The sequence below is a fragment of the Poecilia latipinna genome, unplaced genomic scaffold, assembly GCF_001443285.1.
Source record: "Poecilia latipinna isolate Pla-1442-1.1 unplaced genomic scaffold, P_latipinna-1.0 Scaffold4629, whole genome shotgun sequence".
NCBI lineage: Eukaryota > Metazoa > Chordata > Actinopteri > Cyprinodontiformes > Poeciliidae > Poecilia > Poecilia latipinna.
This window is the reverse complement of record NW_015117245.1, coordinates 10,049-20,884: the sequence shown is the minus strand read 5'-3', so window position 1 is coordinate 20,884 and position 10,836 is coordinate 10,049. Positions and strand designations below refer to the sequence as shown.

The 10,836-nt window shown below is 40.6% G+C and overlaps 1 protein-coding gene across 1 annotated transcript; it reads right to left on the bottom strand.

Annotated features, from left to right (window-relative positions):
• Positions 1 to 379: 379 nt before the first annotated feature.
• On the bottom strand, positions 380 to 10,307 carry LOC106942873 (uncharacterized). The gene is made up of 2 exons (XM_015026217.1): positions 10,296 to 10,307; positions 380 to 5,795 (listed from the first exon to the last, which is right to left on the bottom strand). Exon 2 carries the CDS (start codon positions 3,782 to 3,784, stop codon positions 2,000 to 2,002), a length of 1,785 nt encoding a protein of 594 aa, XP_014881703.1. The 5' UTR covers positions 3,785 to 5,795; positions 10,296 to 10,307; the 3' UTR covers positions 380 to 1,999.
• Positions 10,308 to 10,836: the final 529 nt, after the last annotated feature.

The window sequence follows — 10,836 nt, the reverse complement described above, 5'->3', positions numbered from 1 at the left end:
GTTGTCAGAGAAAACATTCGGTGGTTTCGTGTAAATGCGCACTACAAACACAACAAAACTCTTCCGTTTTCCCCCGAAATCGTTGTCGTGTAAACGGGGCCTCAATGTCCCCCACCTTCTCCGGAATGTGTTCAAAGTTCTGCTGGAGATGGGAGTTAAAGCTCAGTCTCACAGCGGACTCTGCCAGACGTTTCCAGCAGACCCTCACAACACGTTTGGGCCTGCCAGGTCTGACCAGCATCCTCCCCGACCACCAGAGCCAACTCACCACCAGGTAGTGGTCAGTGGACAGCTCCGTTCCTCTCTTCACCCGAGTTTCCAAGGCATGTGGCCACAGATCCGACGAAACAATGACAAAGTCGATCACATATGGACAGGGGCGATGCCAGGAATCTTGGGCCCCCTGACAAAAAATTTGTTTGGGCCCCTCCGCGCAGCTGCTGTTACAATATTTGAGTCTATTTGATCCATAAAAAGAGTCACAATTTTAAAGGCTTGCATCTGCCTTGCTTTGTTTGGTTCAATACTGATAATTAGCACAATATTTACTGTAGCGGCCTCTCGGATTGAACAGCCAGACGCAGGGAGTTTCAAACGAGTGCAATTTAATCTCAACCTTTCTTTCCATTGACACCGTGAAAACTGTAGCATAAAACAAAAGAATACAGAACCGTTGGACATACTCAGCTCTTGTATAAAATCAACATATCAATATTCAGTTATACACAAAAAAATACGTTATGTCCTTTAACTCGTTAATATATAGTTTCGTTTATAAACCACAACATTCTACTGTTTCTTAAATAAACCTATAACATTTCTTATTACAAATCACAATTACATATATTTATACCTCATTCTGCTTTCCGAGGGCGCTATTTTAAAGATTTTCTCCAGGTTTCTTTATAATCTAACGTCTCATCTCGCAGGGTGTTGCTAGGTAACCACAGAATAAACAAGGAAGAAATCTACCGTTCTTTAACATGAAAGCATAAATTAACCACTAGGAGTCACTGTTGGACCAATGAACAAGGAGAATTTTCAAATTTAGTAGTTATTTACACTCCCACCAAATCTTGTTACAATGAATGAACAAAGTAATGCATAAAGAGTAAATGAATTGAACAGGATTTTTTGACTCTACTAAATAATGTAGACTAAATATGGTTGCATAAAATTACCATGAAATAAATAAACTGTACAAACGTTGTTCATCTTTTCTCATCAATTTTCCATAAGAACTAAATTCTGAATTGGCCTCTCAATAATTGAAGGTTTAGAAGAAGAATTTGACTTTTGTTCACCGACTTGAACTTTGGCTCGACGGACCAATCCATCACTGCCTTGAACAGTGTCAACCACTCGTCCTAGTTGCCACTGATTTCTTGGAAGGTTATCGTCTTTGATAATGACAATGCCCTCCTTCTTGAGATTGCGTTGAGCTGAGTGCCATTTCTGTCTCATGGAAATGTTCATCAAATATTCCTTTTTCCAGCGACTCCAGAATTGTTCAATGAGATGCTGCAATCTCCTCCACCTCTTTGTGGCATATAGGTCCTCTTTGACAAACACTCCAGGGGGAGGGAGAGCAACCTTAGATTTCATCATAATGAGATGGTTTGGTGTTATGGGCTCCAATGCTTGAGGATCATTGATTCCATCCACTGTTAATGGGTGGCTATTGATAATAGCCATGGCTTCATATAACAATTCCTGAGGGATGCATCATCAAGTCGGCCTGAGCACTGTGCGAAGGTAGCATTCAATACATTTCTGATGGTTCTGATTTGCCTTTCCCATACACCACCTGCATGACTGGCAGAGGGGGAATTGAAAACAAATTCACACTGTTTATCCGCCAAGAAAACTTCTAGTAACTTAGTGTCACATTGTTTCAGTGCTTGTGTGAATTCGTTCCTGGCACCAACAAAATTAGTGCCTTGATCAAAGTGCAGTTGTCGTACAGCTCCTCTAATGCTAATAAAGCATCTCAGTGCATTTATGAATGAGTCAGATGACAAATCTTCAAGCATTTCGATATGGACAGCTCTAGATTAGAGTAGAGTAGAGTAGTAGCTCTAGTAGTACATGTAAAAATTTGGCCATATCTTTTGTACTCTTTGCGGGCTTTCTTTACAATGAAAGGGCCAAAACAGTCCATGCCACTATATGTGAAGGGTGCAGAGGATTCAACACGTTCTTTAGGAAGGTCAGCCATTCTCTGCTTTTCCATCGGCCGCCTAAGTTTTCTGCAAAACACACAATCGTGTATCAGCTTGGCTACCAACTTGCTCCCACCAATGACCCAGAATCCATTGATCCTAAGCTCCATTTGTGTCTGGCCTCGACCCTGATGGCATGTCTTAGCATGGTAGTGTGACACAATCAGCTTAGTAATATGACTGTTGTTGGGTAGTATTACTGGGTGTTTGACTGTAAAACAGAGAGATGACTGCTTCAATCTCCCACTGACACGGAGAAGCCCTTCAGACCAGATAGGATCAAGACTACAAAGGGTGCTGGTGTTTGGAATGTTCTTTTCACCTTCTAGTATCTTTACCTCATTTGGGAAGTTTTGTTGTTGAACAATCTTAATCACAGTTTCAGCTGCTCTTTGTACTTCCTCAACAGTCACATGTTCACTATGTTGTTGCTTTGAGCCTAGTCTCTTGATTCTTGAAATCACCCTGAGAAGCGTTGTCCAAGAAGAAAACCGATTCAGGCGTTCGAGGATGTCATTACTGCTTTTGACTTCAGTTACAAGCACCTGAATTGTGTACCCTAGTACAACTTGTGAGTCAGTCCAGAAAAATTCTTGATCTATCTTCATATCAAGTTCACATCTTAGCATAACACTGACTTTTGTAGAAACCACTGCTGCTGCAAGTTCTAATCTTGGGATACTTGTGATCTTTGAAGGAGCAACTCTTGCCTTCGCTATCACAAGACTGCAGTGGACTTCACCCTTGTCATTTATGAACCTCAGGTAAGAACATGCACCATGTCCTACACAACTGGCATCTGAAAAATGGTGCAGCTCTACTCGGACAACATTGTGGAAGTCAGCGGGATGATAACATCTCGGAATTGAGATCTCTTTCAGTCTTTGCAGATCATTTATCCATTTCTCCCACCATGGCTTTATATCTTCTGGTAGAGGATCATGCCACCCTACCCCTCTTTGACAAAGCTCTTGAAGAATAAGTTTTCCACTAAGGGTGAATGGAGCAATGAATCCAAGAGGATCATAAAGTGAAGCAATGATTGACAAGCAGCTGCGACGGGTAGAAGGTTGATCCTTTAAACCGATGTTAAAAATGAAGGTGTCATTTTTTATTAACCATTGAATGCCAAGTGCACACTCCGATGAGGCTGGATCCAAATCATGGGGCTCGATGGCCGTTGCTACTTCTGAGGGACCCAAGCAGGCGAGAGCAGCTTCCATGTTTGAGTTGAATTTGTGAAGCCGTAAGCCTCCCTTTTTACACAACTCTTGTGACACAATGATCAGTTTCTTGGCTTCTTCTACTGATGGGACACTAATTAAGCCATCATCCACATAAAAGTTTTTCTCAATAAATGTGGCTGCTTGAGGATAGTTAGTCTTGTGCTGCTGTCCTAGATGCTTTAGCCCAAAATTGGCACATCCTGGAGATGAAGCAGCGCCAAAGAGATGAACTGCCATCCTATACTCCTGTGGTTCTTTCTCCAAATCTCCTCCTTTCCACCAGAGGAATTTAAGATAATTTCTGGATTCAGGAGTGACAGTAAATTGGTAAAACATTCTATGTCACAAATTATTGCTATGGTCTCTTTCCTGAAGCGACATAGCACTCCTAACAAAGGATTGATTAAATCAGGCCCAGTAAGCAGTGTGTCATTAAGCGAAACACCATGGAATTTGGCTGAACAGTCAAAAACAACTCTTAGCTTATCTGGCTTCCTGGGATGGTAGATGCCATAATGTGAAAGATACCACTCTGTTTCTCCCTCAGATGTTGAAGGGGCAGGCTCTGCATCACCCTTATTTATGGTTTCTTCCATGAATGTTTTGTATTGCACGTAGTATTGTTTGTTGGCCTATAATTTCCTCTTCAGACACTGCAGGCGAACTTGGGCTAGTCTTTTATTGTTTGGTAGATTAGGCAGACTGCTGCCTTTGAAAGGGAGAGGCATTTCGTAATGCCCATCATCTTTCTGTGTGATGTTGTTGCTGAGAAACTGTATAAAATTAACATATTCTTGAGACACATATTTATCTTCATAGCTTCTCTCCATGAAATCTGATTCTAAGACCTTTAAAATGTCAATAGTCGATGGGATTGCTAGCTCCTTTACTGTGATCCGATGCACAAAGCGTTGACTTCCTTGTCTGTCTAGGTGGGGGTTTGATGAGCCTATTATACTCCATCCTAGTTCTGATCTTTGTGCAAAGGGTTGGTTTTTGTCACCTGTTATGACTTCTAGTGGAGCTAGGGCAGCTGGACAGTCGTATCCAATGAGAAGCCCTACATCACAGTCTTGAACGGGTGGTAACTTATCTGCCAAGCTTCTGAGATGAGGCCACATCAATGCAGTTTATTTTGTTGGGACATAAGACTTGTCTACTGGGATGAAGTCTCTGCTGTAAGCTTGGTGTAGTTGGATGTAACTCTCTGAGTTAAGTCCTCGAACTTGTAGACCATGAACACTCTTGCTGGAAATAATTGTGTCGACAGCAGTCATAGTACTGAGTTTCAACTTTGTTGGATGGAAATCCACATTCAGTCTGTCAATGACATCTTCTAACACAAATGTTGAGTCACTCTGTGTGTCCAGCATTGCATATGTTAGTATTTCTTTGTGCGGCTCTTGTAATGAAGACACAAGTACTGGTACAATACTGGTGGTGGCAGAAGCATGCTGTGTTGATGTATGGGACACGACTCTGTTTGTTTCTTGACTAGCATGTTCTTCTGTGAAAGTGGAGCTATTTGTTGTTGTTTCCACAGGTCTTTCCATCCTCTCTTCATGTAAGCAGGTTGGATGACGACGTCTGCATATATTACATGTGTGTCGTCTCTTACAATCCTTTGTCACATGACCTTTTCTCAGGCACCCAAAGCAGAGCCGTTTTTCATGTATGAATGTCCTTTTGTCTTCATCACTTTTTGATGCGAAAGTAGGACACCCGGTGATGCCCTGGGCTTCACTTTTACAAACATAGTAAGGTGATTTTGGTTTACAGCTATTTGTATCTTGTTTCCCATGACTGGAACCATTTTGTTGTGCATTTGTGTTGAAAGTTTTGGCTCTTTTTGGGGTTCTGTCATCTGGAAACTTTAAATTTCCCCCCAACAGGGGTGAGGCGATGGGATTACAGGCTATTTTTGCGTCTTTGCTCAAAAACTCTGTGAAGCATTTAAAATCTGGATAATCACCTGATCCATCAAGTTCCTCTACAACTATTTGACTCCACTTGCGAACAATCCATTCAGGCAATTTTTTTTTTTAGCATTTTATGGTTCTCTTCACAGTCACTGAAGATAGCTAGTCCCTTGGACATGTGGAATTGCTTCTTTGCAGCATTGGAGGAAGTCAGAAAACTCACGTAGCGCAAGTGAGTCATTTGCGTTGATCTTTGGCCATCTTGCAAGCTTGTCGAGGAAGGCTTTCTGTATAATAAACGCATTTCCATATCTGTCTTGTAAGACTTTCCATGCTTCAATGTATGCACTTTTTGAGTCTCGATAAAATAAACCTTCAACAGCTTTGTGTGCTTCTCCAGCAAGATAATTTCTGAGATAAAACATCTTCTCACTTGCTGAGATGGGCTTTCTGTCAATAAGAGTCATAAATTACATCTTCCAATCAGTAAACCTCAAAGGATCTCCACTAAATACTGTGGGTTCAGGGACTGGCAAGCGACTCATACTGGGTATGAGTACATACATAATGAGCTGGCGAATGTTTCAGCTAGATTGGATGTTTCTGGATTTATTATCACCTTAGGAGATGATTGGTAAGATTGGAGTGATGCAGCATCTGGATTTAAGCAGGGTTTATCTCTAGAGAAGACAGGGTTAGTTCTGTAATTAATATCTTCAATTTCTTCAACATTGTTTTCACAGTGTTCAAATTCCTCATATGCTCTCACACGAGCCGCTGCTACAGCTATTTCCTTTTCTTCTTTTAACTGCTTCAGTTTTGCTCTTTCTTGTTCCAGCTGTTGTTGCATTTCCACTTCCTTTTGCTTCATTTCTGACAGCATTTTTGACTCTTTAAGTTTCCATTCATTTTCTAATTTTTGGAGTTGTACTTGCTGTGCTTGAATTTCCCTTGTAGCCTTTGATTGCTCCACTTTAGCAGCAAGCTCTGCTTGTGCATCTGCCTTGCTGTTATTAGTACTAGATGAACTGTGTTCGTTATTACGCAATAGCCAGCTGCGCCCTTATCTCACCAATGGCTCGACTGACTACTGACCAGTTCTCTATCAGGTCCGGAAAATCTCTAAAACCTGGGTCTTACCCTAGAAATAGGTTTATAAGAGATAATCTATTTAAACTGGTGGCGGAGAAAACTCGTCTAGCTCTAACTACCTTCAGTTCCAGAAGTTATGACTCTTTTCAGTTGAGAAACAGTCAACAGAGTAGCCCTCACTGCTGCGTAGTTTCAACAACCACTCCTGTTAACGGTAGCTTTTCCCCTTAAAATAATGTGCACTTGTTACCGGCTAGATTAGATTTAAAGACTTAGTCTTAAGTCCCAGGGTCATTATTTTTACACTCACCAAAGGAAAGTACGAAGCCACCACATCTCTAGAATCATGTATGCTAATTTTACTATAATCAGGGGAATCTACAATGATTGAACGACTCAATTAATCTCAATGTCCACAAGTTTCAATGGAATTTTTTAGTATGTAATTTATTAAGCAAGCTTTAGCAGGGATAAATGACAAGCAGATTAACTTTCAGAGATTACAAATTTGCAATAAGAAATTAAATTCAAATTATGATCAACCATAACCTATTCTCCTTTCTATCCCTATCCTGTGTCACTAGTTTAATTAAGCAAGGCTTTTGGGGGCAGTTCAACTCACACCCAGATGGCAATTGATCTCGGCAGCAGAATCTTCAGATGTCCTTGGTGAGAGTCTTTTGTCCTGATGGAACAAAGTCCCCTTTCAGAATAGAAGCAAAGCAGAGCTGTCCGTTGTCCTTCAAACGCACAGAATCTTCGTCAATCCATGACCTTTGTCTTTTCTCCAAGTCTGCTGCAGTCGGGTAGAGATCGTTGGGTTGAGGCAGAGGGATTGGTCGAATCAGGAACCAGGGCTGGGGGCAGATGGATCTTGTCCCTTCTTAGCGGCGTGAAGTCTCAGCTTCCCCCTTGGTCCCAGGGCGCGGTCCTCTGTTGGTCTTCAATCTGCGTCCTCTTGTTGGCTCTCCTTCAGCGCCGCGGACAAAGAACAGTTTCCTCTCTTGTCTGCTGGTATTTATACCTTTTCTGCCCATAGTTGTATATTGGAGAAGTCTACGTGACTTCTAAAACGTTCCACTGAGTCTGCGGAAAGTTCCAATGTCTCCAAACCGTCACCTCCCTCATGACTCATCGCAGCAACTCTGTTCGGTACTTCCCTTTTTCCACTGGCCATCTGGTAACTTACTTCCTTTTGTGAGCCTCCCCAGCGCCTCTGCCCAATTGCAACACAGTCCAAGAACAGAACCTGCCTTCATTTCTCACAATCTCAAATCTTCAGTTATCCCATTTCTTTAATACAACATAACTCTGCAATTATAAAACAAACATTTTGTCATTGTATCAACTTATAACTCTCAGTATGATTTTCCATTATTTATCCGTTCTATAACTCAAGCTGTTACTGTCTCTAATCACCAATAATCCTTATACACCACTTAATAATCATCACACAACAATCACATTGTTACTGTTATTCAAATCACGAATACAGAATACACATTTCAAACGTACATTACAGATTATTCCAACCATTATATGTGTATGTATTTTCATTCATCTTTTAATCATCATTAAATCAATATGCAAGATTACTGTCATTTCTCAAGCCTTTATGCTCCGTTTTCTGCGTGTACCTGGAAAAATCTCACCATTTTATGCCAGTTTTCACGACAACTGGAATGTCTGCTTGAACTCTCTGATGACTTTGATGAGTTTATGGTTTCAGTCTGAGTGTGACCAAAGATGGATCCATATTCATCTTTGTTTAATGTTTCTCTTACTCTTTCTTTCTCAACATGACTATTATAATCTTTATCAATAGTCTCTATACAATTGTTTATGAGGTCACAGATTTCTTTTGTGATTGTAACACAGGCTTCCATCTTTTTGACAATCTCTGCTGTGGTGTTTGTTAGTTTTCTTTCTCTGGAACTAGACGGCATGTCAACAGGATTTTCTGTTTTCTCTGTTGGAAGTGACATTTTATTTGCTTTCTGTAACTGCTTTGGGTTCACAGAAGACTTTTTAACTATCCTTGACATTACGCCAATTCGGTTATGCTGTGAGCTTCTTCTTGTGATTGTCCGTTTTAACTTTATGCTTTATCTTGCCTGTGTGAGATCATTGGTGCGAGAGGAGATAGCTTCGTTCCAGATGGGATGGTGTCAGCTTCACTGCAGAAAGATCTGGTATCTTGCGTTGAGTTTTCACTGTAGCGGCCTCTCGGATTGAACAGCCAGATGCAGGGAGTTTCAAACGGGTTTACATTTACTGCTCATGAATTTAACGTCCAACAGTCTGTAACCAGGATAATTTTTTCCATTTTTGTTAAATTCAGTTTTATTTATTTTATTTTCCATTTTGTTAGATTTAGTTTATTTTATTTAAAGATTTAATTAAAAATAAAAATCCTCCTTTCCTTAATTTATTCAGTACAAACTAACCCTATGTGACTAAAACTCGCGCAGTTTTAGTCACATGACAGCTGCACGTCAGCGTCCTAGATTGTCAGCTGCTGCTTATATGGCTGATGAATAACAACCTAGGTAGGAGACACTGTCAGATGCTGATATGCAGGTAGGCTTCTGGTCTGTTTTCAAAGCCGTTATCTAACGCCTATTGTGCATCATTCACTTGTGTGCCTTTTAACTTGCAGATGTGCCAATGTTTCAGCCAAACATTCTAGCAATCACAGTTTGTCAAGTGGGAACTGGTGATTGTTTTTCGGGAGCTAGCATGCTATCACTAGCCTCCCTAGCCTGTCTGACCTCGGTCATACACTGATCTAAGTACATTTCATCATTTAGATGAAACATTCAAATTGAGATTCTTTACTTTATAAGACACTATCACTGTGTAAAGAGAAATTGAGTGTTTGCATAAGTTTAATTACTGTTATGTAAACGCATTTCATTGTAAGCTGAGACATGTTGTTGAGAAAAGTCGAGCTCATCCCACTTCCCCATGCTGGAGATTTTAGTTTAATAATAACAATAAATAAAGTTATCTTTAAAACTAATTGCACAGGTGACATCAAGACCCAACAGTAGAGTCAGATGGTAATAAAATTAATCTGGTTGTGTGTGTTGTTATTGTGTCCTGCAAACTTTGCTTAGATTCTACTTTTTTCTATTTAATCATAAAAAATCATAATCAGACAGAAAGAGAGTCATGGAACAGGAAGAGCAGGTTTCCTGAAGAAAGAGGAAGTTTCCAGCCTGCAGTGATTAAAAATAGTTCAGATTGCTCATTCAGGGCATTAAAGGTTTAAAGAATAAAATCTAAACATTTTGAGTAATTGGATAAAACCCAGAGTAAAATACTTAAATTAATAATGATGACTTATGATTAGGCCAACAATTAATATTGGTTTAACCGGTGGTTGATGTTGGTTTGATTATAAGAATATTTACACTTACTCTTAAACTTATGGAAGTACTTACAGGTGAAAGAAGTAACTGTAACATGGTATCAAATGATTGGAATAATGGGTTATTCTTGGTTTCTTTTCAGAAATGTCTGTAATAACTCACATTATGATTATAAGAGTAACTAATAAGTAATGGTTATTATAAAATTATAAATGAATGCTAAATCAGATCAGAGAAACTTAAAGGTTATAAATGTGATTTTGACATTGAACTTGAAATGTGGTGAATGTGTAACTGTAATTAAAGGCACTGATGTTGTGTTGGAGGTAGATGGTAGGTGATAGATCAGGGGAAAAGTGGAAACGAAAGGAGAGCAGAGGTGACCAAGACATTAGGTCATTAGAACAGACATCATGTCTCCAAGATGGTGATGGATATGAGATCATCTGTCCAAGCAGAAACAGGAAGTGAGATTTTTGAGATGCATGTGTCATGATCCGTGGTTTTCTGTGTGTTTTGAGTTTTCGATGTTTTCCTGTTTCCCTGTGAGTCTCTGTCCTGTCCTCCCCGTTGATTGATCCCCAGGTGTGTCTCGTTTCCTTAATTACCCCGTGTGTATTTAAACCCACCAGTTGTCTGTGTTCCTCGTCGGGTCCTTGTCTATGTCTAACGCGTCTCAGTTTGTCAAAGCCCTGTCTATTGTAAGTTTGTCTGAGTGTCGTACGGCAGTAGAACTGTGAAGTCCTGCGTCGGCCTAAGCTCGTATATCCAGTCCGATATCCAGTTGCTACCGGTGTTAGCTGTGTGCTACCTTCCGCCGTGCTGCCTGTTGGACTGTGAGCTGCATCAATAAATTCTTCATCATTATTCATCTTACCTGGGTCTCAGCGTCCACCTCCTCACCACTTCAACCCCACCTCATGACAGAAGGACCCGACCACTACCGGTGAGGAACGCAACGAACAACATGGACCCAGCAGACCGTCGCCTCCTGATCGGTGAA